Genomic DNA, 27,715 nt, shown 5'->3' with positions numbered 1-27,715 from the left:
TAGTATGCATTCCTTTAAAAAAAAGATATTACAGGAAGACCCAATATGGCAGAGAAGATAAATGCTGTGTCTGCCTCCTTCCATGAGCACATTAAAATTACAACTAAATTATAGAACAGTCAACCTGGAGAACCATCTGAAGTCTAGATGAACAGAAGTTCTATAACTAAGGATATAAAGAAGAAGCCACATTGAGACTATTAGGAGGGGCAAAGATGCAGAACGAGCAGGCCCCAAACCTGTATGTGGTGGTTGAGAATGGGGAGGGATATCTCCACCATAGAGGTTCCCCCCAGAGGAGCAAGGGACCCCAGCCTCACACCAGGCTCCGCAGCCTGGAGTACTGGTGCCAGGAAATGGAGCCCCCACAGCACCTGGCTGTGAAAAACTGCGGAGATTCTGACCATGCTAGTGGGACGGAAGGCTGTGGGAAACCCAGACACCCTTTTAAAGGGCCCACGCACAGCCTCTGTCATTCACAGACACTCACCCTGGGCTCCAGTAGAGGGAAAGTGACTCGTGGGGCATCAGAGACATACAGGGACAGACTGAATTGTGTGGCTTCTGATTAAGGACTGGAGGGACATTCGCCATTTTCCCTGTGTGGAGTACTGCTCCTGTGCAGCCAGCAGGTGAGCACAATCTTTCCTGTGTTGAGCCCAACCACCACACAGCCAAATCTGAATCTGAATTAGTCTGATGAGCTCCACTGGGACTCCTGCCCTACGCAACTCGCCCAACACCAGAGGCACTTTCTTGGTGAGCAGACAGCCCCACCTGCATTGCACTCTTTCTTGGAAAACTATGAGGGTCTGCAGGCCCCAGGTGGGTGGCGACTTTCCTCAGTGTGCTCTGAGACTTTTGCTGAATAGCTTCAGGCTCAGCACTGGCACCAAACCAGAATCTACGTTAACCTGGTGAACACAACTCTTCCCACTATAGTGACACCCTGAGACCCAGCCTCACCCAACTTGTGTACCACAAGAGGCTCTATCAGCGGCTGAACCTTAAGGGAGCCAGCAGCTGGCAGCAGGCCTTAGGGTGTTATAGCTTTTCGCAGAGCTACCCTAGGCCCGGTCTGGTGGTAGCCATCTTCAGTTCCCAGCGAGGCCTCTCCCATGCGCCTCCAAGTTTAGCATAAGCAGCAAACAACCGTGGATCACTTTGTAGCTCCTACCAGATAGTCCTCAGCCAGTCACAGGCAGTGGGTACCTGGGTCTGCATTGGAGCCCCTCCCAAGAGGCCCCGGAACCAACATACTTGGAGGGTGGCTTCAGACCACAGCAGACACCACCAAATTAGCCCCCACAGGCATTACACACATAGGGTGATCTCAAAAGGCATCAGAGCCTACTGTGGCAAATTCACTCAGTGTGGTAAACCACCCACACAGCACCCTGTAAGCTGTGGACGTGGCCAAACCCCACAGCCAGTCACCCTGAGGGACAATCCCACCAATGTAGAATATGGATGGTGGGTATATAATACATAAAACTCTTTCAAATTTTCTGTATTTTAAAAATGTTTTATAATAAAATATTACAAAGGTCTTTATCAAACACACAAAGACATAGAAGTCAGTATAAATGTGGTTCCCACTGATCAAACTTGGGACAATTTGAACATCAAAACAAATAATGATAGAAACAGATTATAACCCACTAAATAAAACAGGAAACTTTGAATTCATACTGATGTAAATCAATTGAAAGTTTGATGAGAAACAAAATACTTAGTTTCATAGAATCTCCCTCACAAAATACTAACTAATTACAAAGGGGAAAAAGTAACGTTTTTACAGTGGAGAAGCCTGGCTGACACACCTTATTAAAATAAACATCAATGAGACAAATTAAAATCATGTGCCATTTGATAGAATGCAATGAGAACACAGCATCACTAATGTGAGAGTCCTGTCAAAGACACCTACCCTAAATCTAATCATGAGTAAACACCAGACAGATGCAAAGTGAAGGCCATTCTCTGAAATAATTGGCTGGGTAACCTCAAAAGTGTCAAGGATATGAGAATAAAGGAAAGACTTGAGGAAGCGTTCCAGATTGCTGGCAACTAAAAATACGTGAAAAGTAAATACAATGCTTGATTCTGAACTGAATCCCTTTACTATAAAGAATATTACTGGGACAATTGGCAAGACATATCATGTAAATATTTTGATTTTGCTAGTTATACTATGACTATGTAGTAGAGGGTACTTATTAAGACATACACACTAAAGTATTTAGAGACAATGTAGCATTGTGTCAATAACTTAAATCTCATATAGTTCTGGGAAAAAAATGTTCTTTGTACTATACTTGCAACATTTTTGTAAGCTTGAGATTGTTTCAAAATAAAAATTTAAAAATTACATTCAAAATGCTGAACTTGGAAAAATGCACTTAACTTGGAGCCAAGAGGCTGTTTGTCCCAATTCCGACAGGGACACGGTGTGTGATCCTGGGCAAGTTGCTCTACCTCAGGCCACAGAGTAACGCTGTAAAAGGGAGGTAGACCCTCCAAGGCTCTCTAGGGTCATTTCCACCATCTACACTGTGAAAGAATTTCAATCTAAAATAGAGCCAGAGGATACAAAATGGAGAATCTCAGGCCTCAGGAAGTGAAAATTTAAGGACTAAGAGACTGATTTCTGTAAATGCCTGACTTACAGAGAACTGGTAGTGTTGGAATTTTCTTGGATGAGGGAAAGTTGGTTAGAAGTTGTCTCATATCAACATTGGGAAGTTTTTTCCAAAGGCATGAACAGATGACCCAGGTCGGGTTGGTCTTGCAAAGTGGGCTAAATTGAGCTTTATTTTTGTGACCGGACTGTTTTTTTCTGCTCAGAAATTTTCAAGGCTAGTTTATTTGTTTTTTGGCCTTACTTGACTCTAACTGAACTCTCCCCTCTTTACATTCCCTGCTCATAAACAACCTACCCCAAACTCTCAACGGACTCACCTGTAGCTTGCTTCAGTTTGTTTGTCCCAAACTGCAATTCCTCTGCTATTCCCGAATAAACTCCTTTTAAGCTTGCCTCAGTTTACCTCTTAGGTCAACAATACCCACAGCATTCCCTGCATGAATTTCTCCAGGCTCCAGTTGTATCTTAACCTTCAGATGCTCCAGTACCGCCCCCAAGCATTCTGGCCAGCGATTAAAAACAGACAAAAATAGTTGTGGTCAATATCTTTGTACTGCAAAGCTGCTGCCCTGGCCTCAGCTTGGGCCACAGTCTCCCCCATCGCTCTCTCGGCGGTGGAACAGTCACGCCTGCCAGAGTGGGCGCTCGATGGCTCGGCGGCCGGCTGGCGGGGCCTCGGATCGCGGCGCGGCGCAAGGCGCGCTCCCAATCTTTGGCTCCCGCCGCGCTGGGGGCTCCGAGCTTTACGGCTCCGCCCCGAGCGCGCCCCTCCCGCTCCGCTGATTCGCAATCGCGGCGGCTGGCAAGTCCCTGCGCTGCTGAGGAGCCGGTGTCGTGGCGAGACTAAGCCGGGCGTTGAGCGGAGGAGGACCCCGAGTGCGAGCAGTTGGGGATCCCGATAGTGGAGGCGGCTCCGGGCGCGAGTGGGCAGGGTCCAGGCTGCCTGCCGGCTGGGAGGGACAACGCACCGGGGCCTGCACCGTGAGTTAAACGGCTTGGGGGACCCCAGAGTGGTCGCGAAAGCGGAGTATTGGAGGAAGCTGGTCCCCCGGGTGCGGGCACAGGTCGGGGGATTAGGTGTTATGGGCGCAGGGGCCGGAGCCCACCGAGGAGGAGCTGAGCTGAGCGCGGGCACTGCCCAATGGCCAGTGTGGTCCGTTCTTCCTCCTGGGCTCCGGGAAAGTCTGTTTCACCCGAGCACAACAGGTAGGCGTGGACTCTGCCCGCGGGCGGGAGCCCGGGACTCCGCGTTTGCGGGAAGGTCGGAAGGTCGGAGCCCGCGGTGCAGGCGCGCCGCTCCCCGGACCCGCCCTGGCGACGCCCGCTGGGCCCCAACCCAGGATTCGGGCGAGGTTCTCCTAGCGCCCGCGCGCAACTCTCGAGGTGGGTTTCGAGAGGACAGCCGTGGAGAGAGAGTGGATATTGCCTTCTACGTGGAGGTCTGTTTCCAGTCCTCCTCGCGAGGAAAGTAAGTCTTTGCTGGAGTAGCATTTGCGTAGTGTGAGGAAGCATTTCTTCTTATCCTCCTCTCGGTCTGCACAACGTCATTTCAAGTGATTATAAAGTTTTTGCAAACTTTATAAAGCGCTTTATGGTACTTAACTAATCACAGTAATGTACACCTGTGTCAAGTTAAGATTTTCGTAATTGTCAACTCAGATAATAGTTGTCAGAAGATTTGAGCTCTTTCATTAAAAGTCATCATAATACTTTGTTCTCAGGGTGCGTTCATTTATTCAGATATTCAGCGTATTTTTTATGCAGGCTCGGCGCCCTTAAGGAACTTACAGCCTAGAGGAGACGTCAAAAGGAGGGGGAAAGGGGGGCCCACAAGTACTGTTCAGAAGCAGAAGGATCCTTAGATCTGGGCATTAGGTGGATGGGGAGAGAATTGCTCTGTTTCGTTTCCCAAACATTTAGAAGGGAAATCTTGATGTGATTTTAGATCAGCATTGGAGGCGAGATTTCTTACATTTTAATAGCATCGATTTTATTTTTTATTTTTTTTGACAAAATGGGTAAGCAGGCAGGGTTTATAACAGAATAGTGACAGTTGGAAAAAGCACTGGAGGTTGGATTTGTCTTGGAATTCAGTTGTTTTTTATAGACAGCAATAGTATAGGAAAAGTCTCCTGTCCTGACAGGAGACCTGGATTTTAGCTTAAGCTTCTCCACTATTTATTATTTATGGATCTTAGCTCACTTTTCTCTTCCTTTTGCTTTATTTACTATTGTATCTGACTTTAGTAACAGAAAATACATAATCCAAAGTACCTTAAATTTTTGTTTAATTACACAGATAATGAATATATTCTCTGAGGAAAAAACTGAAGTACTTTGGTCTTTAAGCAATGCACATTTCTTCCATCCAGCTTTATTTCAACAAGGGGATTGAGGCAATTTATAACTTTTATGATTCTTTCTTAATTATCTTATTAATAAAATGATTAAACTCTGGATTTGTTTAGGCCCCTTCATATTCTAAAATTCTTTTATTCTAAATCCTGGTTAAACAATTTAATGACATCTGCATTTTTTAAAAAAAAACACACATTTTTGAGTCTTGGCGTTTCATTAATTATCCATAATAGTATAGTTGACAGGTTTGAACAGTCCTTGAATGGGACCATAGTCCTCTCATATAAAAAGCACTTCTACTTTTTAAGGAGATTACAGAAACTATTATTAAACTTTAAGAAATGAATTAACTGAGACCTAAGGAATTAGTAAAGATTTGTTTATTTAATTGAATCCCTTGTCTAGTTCCAGCGTTAAATTATTTGGATTAGACAAGAAGTCAGCAATTGTCATCTTGTAGGTCAAATCCAGCCTGCTCCCAGTTTTTGTAGGTAGTTTTACTGGAACACAACCACACTCATTTATTGTTTATGGCTGTTTATGTATTGTTTATGAGTAGTTATTATGATAGAAACTGTATGGCTCACAAAGCCTAAAGCCTCTCTGCTCCTTTACAGAAAAAAATTTGCCAACCCTGGACTAAAACTCTAAACTCTTAATCACTAAATAGGTCAGTTTTAATTGTTAATCTTGCTTGTTCATTATTATGTCAGGTAAATTGTAGGATCCCGTAATTGCTTCTGGATTCTAGATTTGTAATGATGGAAGAATGACATAGGGTTTTTTTGTTACATTTACCTGGTATAAAGTTTTTTATTTCAGCAATCCTAACCTTTTGGAAGGCTAGAAAAAGGAAAAGATTTTCATATGTTTCTCTAACAACTTTGTAATTTTTAGTTTTAATTTAGATCTGGTGTGAAAAGTTTTGGTTATTTAGTAAACACTTTTTAACATATCATTGAGTGGTGTGTACCAGAAGTAACAGTAAGTTACTTTTACTCAAAACGTTTAAAACGTTTTTTTTTGGGGGGGGGAGTTTACATGAATCCAGTGACATAGTGCTTGATCAAAAGATCAGACAGAAAATTATTAGAAGTGTAACTGTGAACATGAAATCAAACATTTATCTACAGTAAGACCCAAATGGGAAATGAGAACTCTCTAAGCACAGATTGAAAATGGATTATGTGTCCACAATCATGCTTAGGATTTGTTTTAAATAGTAACAACTTAAAAGATTATTATTTCTAGAAAAAAAGCATAATATAGCCATATTAAAGGTATGTATTAATTATTACCAGCATAAGAAATTGGAGCTAATTATGTGACAAGAAAGAAGGTAAATTTGTGGGAAGTAATTCTAAATATTTAAAGATGAGCATATACTATTTCTGATCTTAAAACCATGGTATGGTTCTAATTTTACTAAATTGTTTCACATAACTCAGTTATACTTATTGCCCAGATAATAGTTCTCTGTTGGTAACTATTCAATAGCATCCATCTATATCCTTTTCTGTTGAATTTTTAGGCTTCTATATGTCGAATATATGCATGTTTTTATGTATATATGCAAACTAATACCTCATTTCTTCAATACATTTTTTTTTTTTGGTTTTTGAACATTAGTCAGTATGTTGTTTTTTTTGTTTTGTTTTGTTTTTTCAATACATTTTTTATGTAAGCAAAATTATCAGAAAACTGAAATTACCCATTGAAACACCGAAAAAATTTTTAAAAAATGTTTTGGGAAGAACTCTGAAAAGAAAAAAAGAAAAACACATAGGGGTAAAAATCCCTTAATCTTAATTTCAGAGTTCAAAAGCTCTGAAAAATTTTTTTCTTAACTCATTTAACAGCAAAACATGACCTGGAATGATATGAAGCTATTTGTGGTCATTGTTTCACCTTATATGAATATGATTATCTTTTGCTATATAGATATCATTGAGTTTAATTATGAAGTGCTGCCCCAGACCACGTGGGGGTTAGAGGTAATACATGATATGTTCACAATATTGCTGGGGCCGGCCGTGACGGGTAGCCAGAAGGCAGACTAGTAAAGGAGTTGTTCCAGGGAGCTGTCCTTGCAAAGTTAAGAGGCTAGCTGGGCGTCTAGCAGGGAGTGAGAAACAGCGTCTGCCCAAAAAAAAAAAAAAAAATCAAACCCTCAGGTAGGGCTCCAAGGCCAGGAATGTATTATAGTTCAATTCTAGGCTAGTTATTCCATAGGATGTGTTGTGAATTAGAAGTGGGGACCATGAGGAAAGCCAAGATGTCAGACTATAGTGCAGATTAAAGGTGAATCTGTGAATGGTAACCAGGATCCTACGAGCCATGAACAGTTAGGTAGAAGGGGGAAAAGGAGGGGATTCTAAAGCAAGCAGGGTCTAATGGCTAAACTAGGAAGTTGTAGGTGGCAAACTATACAAACAGCAAATACAAGGATAGAATTATTTTGAAAAATTGAGCAAAAACTTCTGGCCTCGGCTGTGCTGGGGGAATAATAGTATCTTGTACTTTGCTCTTATACTAAGTAGACCCATATTGCCCTGCTTTTTAAAATAGCTGTATTAAATAGTATTTCGGTCACTTCCGTCACTGATCTGCTCTGCTTCTTTCTCAATGAGTTTCCTCCTTCTATTTTAACACGGTGCTCTAGTCCACCCTAGCTAGAAACCCGATGACTAGATTATTAGTTATGTCTAAGCTAAGAATGAACAGGCTTTGAGGGATCAAGACACTGTCCATAAAGTTCATGATCTTTGAAACAACTAATGCTGTGTATTGTTTGGGTTTTTTTTTTAAACAATTGTTTTGTTTTGTTTTTACTTCTTGTAACTAGATTCTCAAGTAAAGGAGGTTGCTTAGGTGATGACTTGCAGATGATTGAGGTTAGAGATATAAGAAGAATAAAAGTTCTGTTAAAATCTGCCTTCTGCAATTCTTAAATGCCCAGAATGAAATCTCTCTTCCCAGAGGAAAGTGAAAGAGTTGGTTTGTGGAATGAAGAGAGAGAAAAATTGTCAAAAATAGCCAAATACTGAACTAACACTGTTGGTACTTATTGATTTACTGTCTAGTTGGAAAGGGTCTTCTGGAAGTTGATGTCTCTACAAGACCTCACACTTGAACAAAAAGCCTCAAAGTACTAGAAAGGTAAGAAGAGGATGAAGTGATAAAAAAGAGCAAAGTTAGAAAGATTAAATGCTTCAGCGGGCATGGCAATAATTGTCAGTAATAGCAGCCATTGGAGACTATATGAAGAGGCTGTATGAAGTATATAATAGTTGAAGGAACATGGACATTGAAACTAGACAGATGTAGGTGTTACCTTCTTTCTTCCACTGAAATATCATCTTAACCTTGGAAAGATTTCTTAACTCATTACATCAACTGTAAAATAAGGATAATATCTAAGTTTCAGTGTTAAGAAGATTAAATGAGATAGTGAATTAAAATGCTCTAGTAAGTAAATCCTGAAAAAAATGTTAGTTCCTTTTGCTGTCACTGCGTTATTAGAGTTAGTTCCTACTGCTCAGTCCTCCCCCCACCTCCCAACACTTCCTTTTACCCTCCGGGGGATTCATTTTCTTAATCTGGAAGAATTGCCAGAAACGGCTAGACTTCAGTTGGGGCCCCCATTGGCAGTCTCCTTCAGTGAATCTAGTTTCTGCCATTCTTCCCATCCCTGAAGTAATCTGCAGTACTCTGGGAAAACAAGAAAGGAAGGCAAAATAAATTACATCCTCGCTTCTGGCCCTTTTTTACCCCAAATTATAAATTTCCATGTAACTCTTGTTTCTTATTCCATCCTAACTTCTCTGTCCTATAGAATGTGCTATCCATCTATTCTTGGAGCTGTATCTGCAGTTCCTGCAGGTTTGTATTTTGCAGTGGTGAGAAGAATCATTCTTCCCATTCACAGCATGTTTGGAGGAAATATTCTTGGAATCTTGGGACACTGAATGTATTTTCATTATATATTAAAATAAAGTGTTAGTGCTGTGCCTGGGGCATGTTACAAGTTAGTTTTGTGTCTGACTTAGGAAACATGGATTAAGTTGATTTTATGGGAATTTGCATTTAGAATTCCAAAAAAAATCACATTTTAAAATGTATTGTGCAACAAGATGTTTTTTAGCTCAGAAAGTGTGATGTGAAACTTAATTAAAAGTATGAATAACAAATTCTTATTATGAATTGATAAATCTTAACTGTATGAGGTTAATTAAAACTATTTTTATTCATACTCTAGAGGAGTAGCTATGAGAAGATTCTGTCTGCTTATATTTAGAATTCTGAATTAGGTAATTTGATCCAAAATATTGATCAGAAATGGCCATTTTTGGGGGTCAAATATATGGTGTATTATAGAAATGTACGCTAACCAACATCACCCCAATAAATTTAATAAATAGATAAAAGAAATGGCCACTTTTAAGTAGAAGTGTGATACTGACTTGTTACATGTTCTTCTAATAAAAATCCTAACAGTATGAACAAAAAAGAAATTAAAAAAATTTTTTGACTTACAGTAGTCTTTAATGATTAGTATTTGAAAGATTGTCAACATCAATCTAGAACATTAATTTCACAAGATTCCTAGCAGGAGAAAACAAAGGAAGGTAGAGATAGGGGAGAGGTCTGTAGTTAAAACAGTACACATTACATATTTGGAGACCCTCTAAGAAAAACTGTTGATTGGCATTTCCCAAAAGAAATTGGATTTAGATTCACACACACACACACAGCATATATTCTCATTCTTTGGAGCTCTTGTTCTGCAAAACACTCTTTAGGAAACACTGCTTTACCTATGGGGTGCTCTTTTAACATGTAAAACTTCTGCACTTACAGTTTTCATAATTACAATTTTTAATGAGCCTAATATTCTTTGAATATGTCACACTTGAACCATTTCTCTAATGTTAGACTTAAACAAGTTTCCAGTTTTCACTTTTATAGTGCTATAATCAACACTTATGCTTCTGATACTTTCCTTTTTCTTTAGCATGAATTTTCAAAAGCTGGATACTTTTGTCAAACGGTTTTGATATTTTTATGACTTCTGATACACTGTATTTTGCAAAAGAGTTGAACCTGTTTGTACTGTTACTATAAAACTCAACTTTTCTAGAATCTCAATATTGGCTATACAAGTTTTTATGCTTTTATACTTATAGACTTAAAGTACATGTAATTTTGAACCATTCAAACAAATTATTATTGCGCTGACATCATATTGTACATTTAAGGTTTAAAATATTAACTAAATACCAATTTATGTTTAGGTTTGTTATAGAGAATTACACTAAGATTAAGTTAATACCAAATAATATCATAGGTTTGAATTTTGTTGTTTTCCTGTTTTCTCAAGCAGTTTCAGTAGCTTTGTGCTTTTCTAAAAATAGTATCAAAATACGTATTTCATAAATGAATTATGGGAGAGTAGTGGGCACTAATCAGCTATTAAAATCATCTATGTTATCTAGTCTCAGTATTTATCAATTTAAGTACTAGTCGGTATTTTATGGTGGTAATGTGAGGATTAAGTGAAAAATTCATTTATCACAGCACCCCAGCCTCCAGAGATTCTGATTCAGTTGGTTTAGGCTCAAATTTGGTATTTTTTTTAAAGCAACCAGAGTTGACATCCTGCTTGTATATATTGTTATAGGTCTGTTATTTTCATATGCTTAGCTTCCTTTAATTTTAACAGTTTACCCTCATCTGTGTTGTTCTCTTTGCTGTTTTCCCAACACTCCTTTTTTAATTGAAATGTCCCTTGCACTTTAATGTCAAAAATGCTGGCTATTGGCTTTTGGGTGTCATCTCCGCCCCCCCAAAGACTTCCTAGCCTTGAGGAAAGAGAATGAACTTTGTCGTCAAGGAGACCTGGGTTTTTTTCCTTAGCTCTGTTGTTTACTGGGATCTTAATAGTTCCTTCACCCATAAAATGGGGACCACTAATGCCTTCCTTGTGGTGATTAGCCATACAAGTTAAGCACTTAGAAAGTTCCTGGCTCTGTGAATAACAACTACCATTGTCATTTTGTGATTTGGGAGGCAGTTGGGAAGGTGAAAGGCATAGCCATGAACTACAGCCGGCTATACGCGTGTGCTCCTTATTTGTGATGTTACCAAGATGATGCTGACAAATGGTATTGTGAATTTAAAAGTTAGGAATTTAACAGAAATTTAGTTTATTTATTTTTTTAAAGGGAAAAAAATGACTTCGTTTTCCTGCAAGCAGATTTTATGGTTTTTTTCTTTTTCCTTTTTTTTAATTATTAGTTTCAGGTGTACAAAACAATGTAATAGTTACACATTCATATCCCTCACAAAGTGATAACCCCGCCCCCCCAATCAACTACCCCTCTGACATCATATATAGCTGTTACAGTTCCAGGAAATATTCCTTATTTCCTTATGCTGTATTCCATATATCACTTAGACTGTATATGATGGGAGCGGGGTGGGGGTGAGGGAAAAGTGAGGGGATTAGAAAGCACAATCGGTAACCACCAGATTGCCACGGGCATGCGAAAGACAGTTTGGGGAATATAATCAATAATGTTGCAAAGATTTTGTAGGGTGTCAGATGGGCACTTGTCTCATTAGGGAGACCACTTCATGGATGGTGTAGATGCCTGATCACTGCAGTGTACACCTGAAGTTGAAGCTGAATAATAATAAATGTTAGCTATAATTTAATATATATACAGTGACAGGATGTTTATTGGTTTTTAAGGGTTTCATTTGAAAAGTTTTTAAATCCCTAAAAATTTGGACACTAGAGAAAGAACATTACCCATAATGCTACTACTCTAATAATCATTGTTAAGATTTCTGAATCACGCTTTGGAAAAATACCAGGAGTATCTCACAGTCTAAGTGATGGCTAGAAAAGCCAACCATTGTTTTAAAAAGCATACATATAATAATGGAAACAGTGCTATACCAAGAGGAGACAGTACAAGAATAGGGGACTTAATCATGAAAGGATTCTGGAAGGGAGTGATTTTTTTATTTTTAGCTGAATTTTAAAAGTGAGTTTATTGTAGAAAGAAGCAAGATATTTCAGATTCAAAGATGGAATAAAAACAGACAAGTGTTTTTAAATCACAAGATAAAACTGTATTAAGAACTCTACAATTACAAATCATTTGCTTCTATAGCTAATACCCTAAAACCAGTAAAGTATAGTGGTTAAGTGTGTCAGCAAACCAACTTTAGGACTAGGGATATTTAAAGTATAGTAACAAAAAGACTTCATTTTCTCTCTGCCAGGGTCAGCTCTCCTTAGGTAATATCTTAAGTATGACCTAATCCTCTGTGTAACTTGTGAGTTCCTATTTTGTAACCTACAATTTTGGAACGCCTGAATCACAGGTCAAAGGAAATCTTAGGTCAGGATAAAATGATCCATCTTCTTTCTAGATTAAAACTAATTACTGTTTTGTTTTTGTTGGAGTGTTGTTGGGGTTTTTTTGTTTGTTTTTAAAAGTTTGGATTTTGAGGTTTATGTATGCTTCCTGAAGTGTTGGAGATTCTTGAGAGGGTTTTTTTGGTTTATTTTATGCTTTTTGAACAAAATGAGAAATTAAAGACTGGAGGCTCAGTTGAAGCTGTTGTGATCTCTCTTACAGAGTTGTGAGAGCCTAAGAAAAGTAATTGAAATTTAAGTATGAGACATATTTCAAAAACTTAGGCACTTGATACATTCTGGAATTAGTTGCATTTACTGCTTAGTGGCTTATTCATTTTGTAAGTTGGTCTTTTTGTGTCCTGGAAAGGAAAACTAACAAACCAATCCAACAAACATATCTTATTTCGTGTTTGGTGTTCTCTTTGATTATTTGTGATTTTCCTCTTTTTAACCTCCACAAAATGATATAACGAATCATTTTAAGAAACTAAAATGATCAAAAAGATTAGGAAGACGTTTTTACCCCCATAAATTTTAACATATGTTCCCATCTGTTCCAAAATAGGTCTATAAACCCTAGATAGAGAAAATTATGTTAACACATTCTATCAGGACTGGCAAAGTCTTAGCTTCACTATGCCTCAGTTTCCTCATCTTAAAATAAGGCTAATAAAAATAGCTGCCTCATGGACAGCTTTGCGAATTATTTAAGAAAATATAAAGCATTTAGAGTAGTGCCTAGACTGTAGTAAATGGTGAATAAATATTAGCTTCTGTCAGAAGTAAAGCTGACATTACAGTGGGAACAGCAGTTTTATGAAAAATTTTTTCAAATAGCATAACTGTACTTTGAAAAATACATTGCCATATGTTTATTTTTAATAAACTAATCACTTTGTAATCTCAACAAAAATATAAAAATGGAAAGTTAGTAAAAGAAGCATTCTTCAAGTATATGTAGACATAGGTTGTGATTATATTAAAATGTACAATAGGTTGACCGCATTTGTAGTTGTCATAACGTGAACCCTCAGGTAAGAGCAGGAGCATCTGTTTGCAAAAGGCATTTGCTTCTTATTGACAGTGCGTGTGTAGAGATCACAAGTGCATTTTAGACTTGGGGGTTTTAGATGTGGGATTACCAATGTGAATTGTCTCTTCTTTTAGGAGTAATTTATATGAGGAATGTATTGAGGGCATTGGAGATAACTTTATGCCCTGCTTATGATCTCAAGCTTTTTACTGAATTATTTATTACTGCATTGTATTAGCTATTTTGCTTCTTGATAGATCATTTTACACCACAATATTGCTGCTGCCTAAGGAAAAAAATGCCTCTTCAGCTGTATTAATGACCTCTAAAAAAGGTAATTTGATTCTTAAGATAGGATATTGACTTGCCCTGGTTGTTACAAGAAATTCTCTCTGATACTGAGGTTATTTTTTTTCCCCCTCACAATCATAGATATGGAGTGCAAACTTGCTTTTCACCTTCTGTATACTTAGTAGGTTTCTTACAGAAACTGTATCTCTAGCATTTATTAACTTTGTCCTTACTTGTGTATATTCTGGTCAGTTCACTTTGATAGCTAAGGAAGAGAGACTTCTTTTTGTTTGTTTGTTTGTTTGTTTTATTGGGGAATATTAGAGAACAGTGTGTTTTTCCAGCACCCATCAGCTCCATGTCAAGTCGTTTTTCAGTCTAGTTGTGGAGGGCGCAGCTTACGGCCCATGTGGGACTCGAACCACGACCTTGGTGTTATGAGCACTGTGCTCTAACCACTGAGCCAACCGGCTGCCCACCGGTGGCTCAGCTCCAAGCTCAAGCTGTTGTCTTCCATCTAGTTGTGGAGGGCACAGTTGACTGGCCTATGTGGGACTCGAATCGGCAACCCTGTTGTTAACAGCTCGTGCTCTAATCAACTGAGCCATCATCCCGCTGCCCGAGAGTTTTTTTTAAACAAGCTAAAATTCATGTTGTCTCTAAAAGTAAATTTGTTAACACCACTGTTTATATATTTGTTCCTTAAAATTGACATTTTCTGAAATTAACCTAATGGCTAAAGCTGCACACAGGCTTGAGTAGATAGTGGTGGATTGATAAAGGCTGTCTTTTGGCCTCTGAGGCAAAATATTCTAGATTCATAGTCAGAATCTGGAATGTTGGCCCAAGCCAGAGGATGCAAGTAAGATAAGGAGTAGAAGTTGAAAACTTAAATACCCCCAGAAGTCGGCAAAGAATGTAAATGAATAAGGCAGCAGGTGGCAGTGGGGCCTGTATAATCCCTGCTCCTCTTAGATTCAGCCATTTGTTGCTGTATGGGGGTATGGCTCCAGATTTTCATGCAAAATCGTGTGTTTAAATGTTAGTAACTAATTTTTCCTCATACATTCATTGAAGGCCAAATTTGGCTAACAGGGTACAAGTTTGTGAATAGTGTCTTTTAAAGAGGCTCTTTTCAGTTATATAATAATTGTGATGATTTGATATTCTAGGTAATTTTATACCAGTAAACTCTCTGGGAGAAAAAAAATGAAAGAAAGAAAAGCCTTCCCCGTGTCTCCCGTCTGATTTTCTAATATATCTTCACTTACTGGCTCCTCTGTAAAAGATTAAGATTTGTTTAGGGGAATATGAACTTTGTGTTTTAAATGTTTTAGTTTAATTACCTCTAGCAGTCTGTCTTTATTTCTGTGCAGTTCCAATGATCTGTTTCTGTTTAGTTTGGAGTTTTATTTATAATGTATCAAGTGTAATGTAGATACAGTAGTGAATAAGAGTACTTATTTTTATGTATTATATATAGTGCCTTCTCTGTTGTTTAATGTTCTTGGTGATAGCTGTCACTCCTATAAATAGTACTAATTTTTTTTTTAAAGCCAGCTTGTGTGTTTTTTTAATTTCTTAATTTTTTCCAACTTATTATCATGATCTTTTAAAAATACGGAAAAATTGAAGAATAGTAAAATGATCACTCACCTACCACCTACATTCAACTGTTAACCATGTGAAAATTATTTGCAGACGTCATGCTGTTTTACTGCTGTATACTTGAGCATGCACCTCCTAAAAATAAAAGAAATTCCATAATTACAGTGCCATCTTATAAATTTATATGCGACTGTGTATGTATGCACACGCTTATATGTTATACAGGTACATGTTCTGGAAAGGAACTCAGGTGTGCCCAGGAGATGCTCATGAATTTAAAGAAACAAAGCAAGACCTCTTCTGTCTTTTGTTGAGTTTTTGCTACAACAGGAGTGAAGGCTACATTGGATATGGGTCAGAGAGATAGGATCTTTATTGCTACAGTCCCTGGACAATGTCCATCCAGCTGCCTTCAAAAACAGGAGTTTGCTTTCACCACAGGGCTCACAAAGATAAGGAGACTATACTGGTTGAGATGGGACTCTTTCTTAAATCTGCTAGCCTCAGGCTGGGGGAACAGATGCTAATGGAATGAGTCCCTCTGCTCTTGGTTTGGATCTCCAGGTCAATGACCATGTGTACCTAAGCAAAGGCCCACAGAGATGTCCGGTTTTACTATCGAATTTTAGTAGGAGGTCCGGATATTTGGTCATTTGTTAATATGTACCCATCACCCATTTTTCTACTACAAGGAAAACTGAAAATCTAACATTTGAGTAGTCTAACTTAAAATTTTCATAATTTGAATGGAATGTCTCTTCTGTTTAGCAAGTTTTTGCATATGAATGTCAATAATGCTACTCTGTTTTTTTGCCTGTCTGCTCTCTAAAAAAGAGTATAGATACAATGGTGGATTTTGTGTCAGTGTAAACAAGTGTTTAGTATTGAGATTTTCCCAGCTTCACCCCTAGAGTTGTTATAAAAAATGTCTCCATTTAATTATGCTTTGTGCTCTTACATGTAAGAGTTCCAGTATTATGAGTGCCTTCTTTTTCACTCCTTTTAAAATGTTATTTTCCTCTATTATATATATATTTTTTTCCATAGGTGTATTGACTGAAGTTTAATGAGAAGATCGTGACCAGTTAGAATTTTCTGCAAGGAATGGAATTAGCTCATAGCTTATTGCTGAATGAAGAAGCGTACAGTCAACTAGGTGAAGTTCAGAAGGCAGAGTTTATTTTTGATTGGTTGAGATATTTGGAGAAGCTCTTGCTAGCAACCAGCAGGGTGGGTAAAATTGCAACAACTGTTTTTTATTTCTGTTTTTTTTAAGTGCCTGGTAATGTTTAGTTCCTTGGTTCGCTTTTCTGATTCTGTCCAGAATAACCTAAGTTAGCTTTCAAATGTTAGACCTTTATAATTATTAAGACTTTGTAATGAAATGTTACAAGAAGTTTGTTCTGTTCAAAAAAGCAGGAAGAAATTTGCCAGTATTTTTGATATTACTTAAAAATGTATTAAAAGCTAAACAACTATATTGTACAATACACTATAGTGTATTAGATTTTATTTTTATTATGTTCTGCACCTTGTATACCTCCATATACGTGAAGCCCTGATGCAGGATAGTGCTGAATGTCATGGGAGTTTCACTTTAAAAAAAAGTTGTGGACTCTTAAAGGGGAACATGAATTGAAGAGTCTTTGAATAAACATATTCCCTCTTAAAAGCTTGTAAAATGGGTTTAAAAAAAGAAAACTAATCACATACCCTTCATCTACATTCAGCAGTTGTTAATACTTTGCCATAGTTGATTGACCAATTAATTTACTGAGCCATGTGAGGCGGTACTTTACTTCTAAAGACGTCTGCATACATCTCCTAAAAGTAAGGATATGCTCCTACATAATAACAGTGCCATATGGAATCCAAAATGGTGCAAAGGTACTGCTCGTGGAGACATTTCGAATTTAACAAAAGACAAGAATCGGTACACTAAATTAAATATTTCTTTGTGGAAGGTTAGGTCTTAGTGAACATCTGAATACCATTACCACTGTAATGATAGTCTGTATTCCTTTTTCAGAGAGCAGACAAATAAAATGCAGTAATATTATTGGCATTTAGTTGCATAAGCTTGCAAAAAGAAAATTGCACTAAATTAAGAAAAAGATCTGAGTAAAACAGGTAACCATTACAAGGCCATCTCTGGTGATAGGTTGTAGGGCGCTGCATATGCAGATATATATGGGGTGGAGGCTTAATAACTAAGAAGCTCTATTGAAATACAAATTTGCTCTACCTTTCACACATAAGAAGAAAGATATGGATGAGATAGAGCCCCTGTCGTTGTTCACAGACATGCCAGTATATTGTTGCCCAGAATGTTTTGTGGAGATACTAGCAGGACAATAAACTACCTGTTCAGGTGATGTGATGACCATGCCACTAACTTATTTATAATTTTTAGTCAGAATAATTTTGCATTTTTCTAGAGCCTTTTAGTTAGTTCTTAAATGTATGAAAAAAGTTATGTTAGAGGATTATGTTGTAATTACGTTGACTTTGAATTGTTTTGTTACCCTCCTTTCCAGAGTGATGTAAAGGAGAAACAGAAGACTCTTGTTGAACAGCTCCTATCTTTGTTGAACAGCTCCCCGGGGCCTCCTACCCGCAAGCTCCTTGCTAAGAATCTAGGCATTCTTTATAGTATCGGAGATACATTCTCTGTTTACGAGACAATCGATAAATGTAATGATCTTATTCGTAGTAAAGATGATTCTCCAAGTTATCTTCCCACTAAACTGTAAGTTAAATATTAAAACTGAACATAAAACAAAATAGTGCTTCCTTGTTGTATCATTTTTACAAATAACCCTAACTACTTGAAAATTATTTTGAAACTGAGTACAAATTGTTTTATTCATTTTTTTAAAAATCTGACTTTTTAAAAATTGTAACATTTTCCCATTGACTGAGAAACAGTTCTTTAAAAAAATATTTTAGACATATTTGAAGTCTAGATTTGGGAATGAAAACTGTCTCACTAAAAGTGTAGCAGTTGAGTGTTTAAGAAAAAGATCTTTTAAATTCTTCATGTTTTGGATATTCTTTTGGTTTATTAGTTATTAGTAGTGAAAATTAATGGTAACTAATACCAAAAAAAAGTAAATACCCTTGTAAGATCCTAAAATTAACAGCTTAGTTTCTTTATAGTATTCGGTTCATTTTATCACCTGTTATTTTAGAGAAGTCCATTTGCCGTGTATGATTCCACAATAGTGATTTTATAGAAATTATTGTCGATCTAATTTTTAGCTTATAACAATGTATTTTCCAGTACTTTTCAGACTTCAAGCTTGATGAAAACATTATTTCGTGTTTTTCTTTTATCTTTAAGACCGTCTTTGATTAATATGTAAAAATTTCGAGGGAATCGAATCTTTGGACTGAGAGTTAGATTAATTAAAGATACGAGTACATCTTTTTAAAATGCTGGTTATTGTACATGTAATTATTTGATACTCACTTAGGTGTCAAGCCTTAGAATTTAACAATGGAGTAGATTCTGGGAAATTTTAAAAGTAAAATTAAATAGTCACCTTTACATATTCTAAGTATTTTTTATTCTTGTTTTTTCATTCATGGCTAATTTCTAATTTAAATGTTTCAGTGCTGCTGTGGTATGTTTGGGTTCCTTGTACAAGAAGTTGGGTAGAATACTGGCTAACACCTTTACTGATACAGTGGGGAATATTCTTAAAGCTATGAAGAGTGCAGAGGTAAGTAACAAGTACTACCAAGGAATAAAAATAGTATTTTTATAGGTTTTTTGGTTTCTTGAACCAATAAAAGAACTTTACCTGTGACAGGAATACATAAGTATATATAGGTATAAATGTATTCATAAGTGAAATATTTCTGTGTTATGGCACATGTATATTGAATTTTTATTAGAAAAATAATAATGTGATAATATAATTTCTTGTATTCAGACAAATCCAAATCGGCAAAACTTAGGTATTTGGTAGGCCCATCTGTGTTCCCTCTGCTCATCTCAGCTTTTCCATTTGGTTCTGCTAACTAGTGCCAGAGCAAGTATTTGTCACCAAGGACCCAGATACGTAATTGGTAACTACTGTATACCTAATGGATGGATTAGTATTGTACCAGCCTCAAAAGGGAATAAGGACATAATCCGGATGGGAAAAAGCATGGAGAACCTACGTATGAGCAGGATCTGGATGACCTTTGAATTGCCAGAAGAGTATACTCTCAGCGTTAGTGGCCTCATTGACTTGTTGGCATCATTTACCGCGTGGAACACCCTTTGTTTTTATAGCTGTCTCTTCTTTTATTTCCAAGATACTGTAACCTCTTGCAAACTATAGCTTTACTATAGTTTGAAATTAGCTTGAAATTAAAGCATTTGTATGTTTATATATCAAAAATTTAAATCTATGATCCGTAATATTCAAGAATACCTCAGCACTTTTAACTATAAAAACATCACACCAGTTCCTTACTTAGAAAAACAGTCTAGAAGACAGCTCTGAACTAATTATAAAAATGCTGGCTAGTTACACGTACATTTTTTTTAAATGTACCAAGATAAAACATGGGAAAATTCAAATGTAAAATATGTTAAATTTCAAGAATGTAGCTAATTTAAAAACTTTAAGAAGTGAAATCTGTAACAGAAAGTGGTGAGAGAATCTACTCAGCAGATCACTTCTCATCAGTAGTTTCCTAAAAGATTGAAGAATGTGATTCAAAAGAAAGATTGTTAACATCCATAAACCTGCTTTCATTTGAAAAGAGATATCTGTAAGAACTTTTGCTCACTGAGGTATGGCCACTTTAAACTTTTATTCCGCCTGACTCCATTAGTTAAGCTATAATACTTTTTTTAGGTCCCATGGTTAACAGAGGATTACTCTGTAGGTCTCAGAAATGTTAAGCTATTGTTAACTATTTTTTGCCATTATGAATTATTTGATCAGGTAGCACGTTTCGGAGATATCAAAAAGGATTCCCATCTTTGATACATACCCACCAGTGATACACAACATTTGAAATTGGGATAAAAGAAAGTTCAGAAGTTTCCTGTTAGAACCCATTTTGTTATGTCCACCTGTAATTAGCCACTATTGTGCTCCTTTGAGCAAAGATAAATTAATAACATTACTATGAATGTAATACTTGATGTTGATTTTTGTCTTCCTCCAACCTTCAATGGCCTTAGCTTCCTGGGATCTAGAAATCATTTGGGGCATTGAGTAAAACATCAGTAATACAAACAGCTATATTTCTGGAGTATTTATTATGTGCCAGGCTGTGGTGAATGTTTTCCCCACAGGCGCTTATTTATTTTTCACACTGGCTCTTTGTGGGTCATCTTATCCTCGTTTTATAGTTGAAGAAATAAGGAAGAACAACTTAAAGGCACATAGATACTAAGAGTCAGAGCCAAGATCAAACCCAGGTCTTTTAAAATCTAAAGTCTAGATTTTTAACCTGTAAGTTAAACTGTGTGGACCAATAAATGATAAAATACTAATAGCTATAAAATCTATTGAGCATTTACTGTATTTCAGGCACTGTTCTAAGCGCTTTACACGAGGTAACTCTTTTGATTCTAGGAACAACCTGAGATGTGGGTACTATTACCACCATTTAACAGATAAAGAAATAGATTTGACCAGTCAGTGTAGCTAGTAGGTGTCAGACCCTGCATTTCACTATGTTACCTCATTTATAGCAACTATTTATTGACTGTTTAACAACATGCAAGCTTTGTGCTATGCACTTTTGATATGATTTAATTTAATCTTCACACCAACCCTGTGAAATTTGTATTGTGTTGAAATGTAGTATATACAAATAACAGTTTTCAGATAGTAAACACTTTGTAAAACTATCAGTGTTTCATGATGTCAGAATGGATTGTTTAGAGTGTACAAAAATCTGAGTATTTCTCTGTGAGATAAATTTCAGTGCTTAATGCTGTTCTTCACAGTAGATTTTTTTTTTTCTTTTCTCTTTGGTAGTCTCAAGGTCGATACGAGATTATGTTGAGTCTGCAAAATATATTGAAAGGACTCGGAGCTGCTGCTACACCTTGCCACAGGGATATTTATAAAGCTGCTAGATCCTGCTTAACAGATAGGTCCATGGCCGTTCGTTGTGCTGCTGCAAAGGTAAAATGGGCTAATGTGAAGAATTTCTAAAAATTAATATAAAGAAAATTAAATCAGTTTATCCCTGTGAAAAACCTAGTAATAGCTACATGATCTTAGAGCTGCAGCTTTGGTAATCAACTAGGACTATCTCATTTTAACATATAAGGAAACTGAGGCCCAGAGAGTTATATGAATTTCCCAACATTCTTCAAGTAGTTAGCTGCAAATTGTCAGAGGGTAGTGAGTTCAAATTATCAGACTAAGTATTCCTTCTGCTCTACTGTGCTTCCTGTCTATAATTGTATAAACTACAATTTACATGTAAGGTTTTGTTTTTATCATGCCTTGTTAACATAGTTAGACAGTGCAGTAAAGTTGTTTATGTTTGAATTATTCTCAGAATTGCTTATAGCCAACAGATTGGTTCTAAAGACATTTTTCACAGCCTCCTTCTCCCACCCTTTGTGGACACATTGCTTTATATAATTTTTATGACTTGTAATAAGTATTCATTTGTTGTCCCTGTAATTATTTAGAAACTTTGAACTTGTGTATTATTTTTGTTAGATTTTGTTAGTTTCTACAACATAGATCTGAACCTGACATTTACTGTCTTTTGCCGTGTATAATGCTCACCCATGTATAACGCACACCCGTGTTTTTGGCCCAAACTTTCAAGGAATAAATCTTTTGTTTTAATTTTTTAATTCAAATTTTTATTTGTTTACATTTAGTTTCTTGTTTTTTGTATTATAAAGGAATTTTAGTGTTTATTTTTTATTATGGTACATGAAATTTCATGTAACAAATAATTACAAAACACAAGAACAGGTACAAGGTACAAGAAATTTTATGTACCGGTAACAAATTTACGATATTGACGCATCATAGAAGACCAAGAACTCTTTGTCGTTGCAAGTTCATTTTAAGTTCAACAAAACCAATTATTGTATTCCAGGGTACTGTTTTGCATATGGATATCGTCATTGATTTCTAGAATTATGCTTTTAACTCATAAGCATAAATAAAAGAATTTAAAACATTTATACAGATACGGAGTTAGTCCTTATATAATGTGCATCCTAATTTTCACGTCACAAATTTGGGCAAAAAAGTGCACATTATACATGGCAAAATATGGTATGTTTGTTTTTCATTATTTTCTGTTTTTCCCCTTGAATAGTGCCTTCTTGAACTTCAGAATGAGGCCAGCTTTATGTGGACTACAGACCTGGACAGTGTGGCTACACTATGTTTTAAGGCCTTTGCAGGTTCCAATTATGACGTGCGGATTTCAGTTTCAAAGCTCCTGGGGACAGTGTTGGCTAAAGCTATAATTTCTAAACATCCAGGAGCAGGTAAATTCGTTTAATTATTTTCAGAATGTCTTCTGTAATTTTTTTCCCAGTTGATTTAAACAAACATGGAACATTACTGCCACCCATTATTATTTTTAAAAAGAGGCAGAATATCTTATAAATCAATTTTAGTTTGTAAGGATTGCTCTAGGTCCTAAGATTTCATTTTCAAACAATTCACTAAAAATTTGAGGGGGGAAAGAAAGAACTCTTGAAGAAATTTGCTTTATTCAGTCACTGTCTTCTCATACATTGTGGGTTCTTTGTTTTGTTTTTTTGTAAATAAATGAGAATTGTTATCCAATAAGACAGATGATCTAAATCTTGAGAATTTTTTTTAAGCAGCATGTATCTGACTACATATATTTGGCTTGCCGTTTTTTAGCTTGATATAAGGGAGCAAATAACAGATATTTGAAATTTACTATATTTGGACAATTTGCTTTGTGTTAGTTTTTGTTCCCCATTTATACACTTCCAGTCAGTGAGAAAGGATAGGGTATTTTTGCAAACAGGTGAGTTTGCCTGTGTTTAATCTACAGTGTATATAAAATATTGCTGAATAATTGAAAGCTTGCTTTGTTATTCTATCTCCAAAGAATAAACAGTCTCACACAAATGAAAATGTGATTGTTCTGTACAACCTTCTCAAACATCTGCAAACCAGGAATTCTGGCATCACCTGGGATCTTATGAGAAATGCAGAAACCCAGACCCCACCCAACCTAATAAATCAAAATTCTCATTTTAACAAGATTTCTAGATAGTTTGAATGCACATTACAGTTTGAGTAGAATTTCTCTAGAAATTGTTTATTGTTATTAAAAGGAGGATTCTGGTTTTTTTCTAATGCTAGCGTTTCTCAACCAGAGATGAGATTGGACAGCGAGTATAGCATATCAGAATCATCGGGGAAACACTAGCAAACTGTGCAGTCCTGATTCTCTAATGAGAATTTATATTCTAATGAGAAGTTCAAAATTTATAAGAATTTTTTATTTTTATTGTGGTTCTTCTAATTTTGTAATTCAGTATACTTTCTAATTTTTGGTAGAGTGGCGGGTAGGGTGGAAGGATGGATGTGAAGAAGAGCCACAAAAAACCCAAACCAGAAAAAAAAAGTTGTTCAGGTCATTTAAGAAGTTAAATCTTGAGCCACCTAAGAAATTGAAATTAGAAGACATGTTTAATCAAACCCTCTTGCAAATGGGAATTGTACATTTCTCTAAATGTATCATTAGCACTAGCACGCACAGTTGCAGTAAAAACAAGCAAAAATGTACAATTGCATAACACGTGAATAATATTTAAATGTATACCCTCCTATAACAGCACTAAACTGATGCCAGCATTTTTGTAATCAGACTAAACAGAGTGAAGAGTCAGCTTCACCCACACTAAAAATCTTTGGCCTAATCTTTTGTTAGGAATTCTCTCATCTTGCTTCTCTAAGTTCTAGCTTCCATTATAATTCAGTTTTTACTTTTGTACAACTAAAAAATGATGTAGACGTCATGATAGATTTTTTTTTTTTATGTAGGGGATTAATAGTTAGCAACATAAGTGCTTAAGAATTTGGAAAACATGCAGTGGGGGTTTGTTTGTACATTCAGCCACAACATGCAGATTATGAACTGAAATGATTTTCTTAGTAAAACTAACAGGTTTCAAATGGATGGTATATTATGCCAATACACTTAAAAAGCAGGAATTGAGTATGACATTCTCCCTACATTGAGATAAGTTGCCAGGAAATATGTAATCTTTCAAAATTACTTCTTGACCGTGAGCCTCAAGAAGGTCCTTAATGGTGACTGGCAGACGTGCTATGTATATTTCCCTAGTCCATTCACTCTCCCACTTTCCTGATTGACTATTTTATACCTTCTTCCCCCATCTTACTTTGATTTGATGGCCTATCTTCCATAGGCTCCCCTACCACATCTGCACACCTTCTAGCATCTATACCCATATACTCTGACTTTCCCACTGTTACTCAAGATGAAGCATCCTGTCTTGTATTAAAGCCACACTTTCAACATATATTAGAGCTCATCCTGTCACTTACTCAAGAACGTTACTCTAGGAAGTCTCTCCTACATCAACTTTTCCCTCTCTATCAGATTATCGTTTACCAAAAACATACTTTTGTTTCTTCTGTTTAAAAGAACTTTTTTCTTGTATCTTCCCTAGCCAGCTGGAACCCCATTTCTCTTCCTCCGTTTGCAGCAAAGTTCCTCAGAAGAGTTCCTCGTACTCAAACTGTCTTTAGTTCCTCTCCTGCCATATCTTTCAAACCCACTTCAATTTGGATTTTCTCCGAATCACTCCACCGAAATTATTTTTGTTAAGGTCACCAACAACCTCCACGTTCATTTATTCATTCAGCAAATAATATTTATTGAGTGTTTATAATGGGCCAGGATCTGTTCTGAGCATGTGGGATATGTTATTGAACAAAACAGATAAAATCCCCTGCCTTTTGGGAGCTTATGTTTTAATATTTAGCCAGCAGGCAGCTCTCGGCTCTTATTTGACTTTTCAGCAACATTTAACTCAGTTGATCCTTCTTATCCTTTTCTTTTACCATCTAGGACCTCATGGTCCAAAAAAATTCCCTTCGTTTTCCTTCCTCCTCACTAGAAATTTCTGTTCAGTCTTCTTTGATGATTACTTGTCTTCCCATAGAAGAGGCCCATCGCCTAGTACTTGGTCTCCTGCTCTTTATGTATGCATACTGTCTTGGTGATCTTATCCAGTCTCATCGCTTAAATACCATGTATATATCAGGAATTCCTGAATTTATATCTTTAGCTCAAACTTCTCTCCGGGACACCAGACACAAATATCACCTGCCCCTTTGACATCTCTATTTAGATGTCTATTTGATGTTTCCGATTCACTTGTTCTAAAGTGAATGGTTGACCTCCCCTCCCCCACACATACTCTTGCTAATCTAAGTCCTTCCGGGTATTCAAACCAAATTTGTAAAGTCACCCTTTACTCTTCTCTCTCACACCAAATGGCTATTCTACTTGACAATCTTAAAACATATCCAGAATCAGGACTCCTTGGAGAAGTGGCTAATTATGGGGTTGGGGCAGGGAAAGTCCAGAGATGACCATGGAACATCTTGTGCCAAAAAGTAAGGAGCTGGCCAGCTTTCTAAAGACACTTCCACTGGTCAAATTCAGGACAGTATTAGAAGCAAAATTAGTAATGACAGCAAATCGATAGCCTATTAAATAAAAAAGGAATCTGTGGGTATATAGATAACTGATAATAAGTACATACTTACTGAAAATAAGTAGATAAAGGAGAAGGGAGAGCTCTTTTTTTTTACAGTGGAATTCCAACTAATAAAAAGAGTGATTGTTAGGTAATGACCTTTTTAGAATTATTATAGTAATAATATATGCGGGTAGGAATCCTCAGTGATTCTTAGATGGAAGTGTGATGGGTTGTAGGATATTTATGCCATCTTAAAGTATCACCACACAGGTTACATAGTAATTACAAAGGGAAAAATGATATTTTACAATGGAAAAACTTGGCAGACATCTTATTCGAAGATACTGTCACCAATGCAGGGGCAGACTGACACCAAGCCTGACAGTGCCTTTTGATGTTGTGCATTGAGAACGCTTCTAGCATTACTCAGTGGAGTTTTCCTGATAAAAATTCTGAGGAAGTACTGGCCAAACTCAAATTGAGGGCTCTTCTGTAAAACAACCATCCATGTGTTCTTCAAAAATGAGAAAGTGGGGCCGGCCCGGTGGCTCAGGTGGTTAGAGCTCCATGCTCCTAACTCCGAAGGCTGCCGGTTCGATTCCCACATGGGCCAGTGGGCTCTCAACCACAAGGTTGCCAGTTCAATTCCTCGAGTCCTGCAAGGGATGGTGGGCTCTGTCCCCTGCAACTAAAATTGAACACAGCACCTTGAGCTGAGCTGCCTCTGAGCTCCTGGATGGCTCAGTTGGTTGGAGCGCGTCCTCTCAACCACAAGGTTGCCGGTGGGCTGTGCCCCCTGCAATTAGAAAACAGCAACTGGACCTGGAGCTGAGCTGCGCCCTCCACAACTAAGACGGAAAGAACAACTTGAAGCTGAACGGCACCCTCCACAACTAAGATTGACAGGACAACAACTTGACTTGGAAAAAAGTCCTGGAAGTACACAGTTCCCCAATAAAGTCCTGTTCCCCTTCCCCAATAAAAAAAAAAAAAAAAAAAAAAAAAAAAAATGAGAAAGTGATAAGGGAAATATAGTGAGTCTAGGTGATGGGAATTTGTTTTACTATTCTTGCAGCTTTTTCGTAATTTTGAATTTTTTCTAATAACAAAAATACTTATGTATGTATATTCAGACTCCACTCTACTGTAGCCACCTTGATTTAAGCCACCGTCACCTCTTTCTTGAATTACCTAATTGCTCCTAATGGGTCTCCCTACTTGTTCCTGTGCCCCCCTCTGCAGTCTCTCAGCACAGAAGCAGAGTGACCGATTGTATCACTCCTCTGCTCAGGGTTCTCCACTGGCACCTCACTTCACTCACATCCTTACAGTGATCTACAAGGTCCTATGTCTTCTGCTCTCTCCATCCTCACACCCTGGCCTACTGGACCCCATCCACTGTTCTGTCCACAGAGCTCTGCTTGAAATCACTAGGCATCGTATCCCTCCTTAAGGCTTTTTTGCATGAGCTATTTCCTGTCTAGAACACGTTTTGTGCAGATATCTGCATGCCTGATTCCCTCACTTACGACAGAATTATGTTCAAATGTCACCCTTTCAGTTAACGCTACACTGACTATCCTATTTAAAATCACAACACTTCCCCCCACCCCTCGCATTCCTAATCTGCCCTAT

The 27,715-nt window shown here is 37.1% G+C and overlaps 1 protein-coding gene across 4 annotated transcripts in view; it reads left to right on the top strand.

Moving 5' to 3' along the window:
- Window positions 1–3,396: 3,396 nt before the first annotated feature.
- The window catches only part of HEATR5A (HEAT repeat containing 5A), an 89,233-nt gene continuing 64,914 nt past the window's right edge, over window positions 3,397–27,715 (top strand). Inside the window, exons 1-6 of one of the 4 annotated variants that reach the window (XM_033108341.1) lie at window positions 3,397–3,625; window positions 16,414–16,596; window positions 17,904–18,115; window positions 18,983–19,091; window positions 21,360–21,509; window positions 22,675–22,849. In XM_033108341.1, the coding sequence (XP_032964232.1) occupies window positions 16,471–16,596; window positions 17,904–18,115; window positions 18,983–19,091; window positions 21,360–21,509; window positions 22,675–22,849 (772 nt within the window). In that variant the 5' untranslated portion in view covers window positions 3,397–3,625; window positions 16,414–16,470. Of the gene's footprint in view, window positions 3,626–3,981; window positions 4,113–16,413; window positions 16,597–17,903; window positions 18,116–18,982; window positions 19,092–21,359; window positions 21,510–22,674; window positions 22,850–27,715 lie in introns of those variants that run through there. The other 3 variants (XM_033108338.1, XM_033108342.1, XM_033108339.1) reach the window with 3 other exon arrangements.

The sequence above is a fragment of the Rhinolophus ferrumequinum genome, chromosome 6, assembly GCF_004115265.2.
Source record: "Rhinolophus ferrumequinum isolate MPI-CBG mRhiFer1 chromosome 6, mRhiFer1_v1.p, whole genome shotgun sequence".
Classification (NCBI taxonomy): domain Eukaryota; kingdom Metazoa; phylum Chordata; class Mammalia; order Chiroptera; family Rhinolophidae; genus Rhinolophus; species Rhinolophus ferrumequinum.
This window is presented reverse-complemented; position numbering and strand designations above follow the sequence as displayed.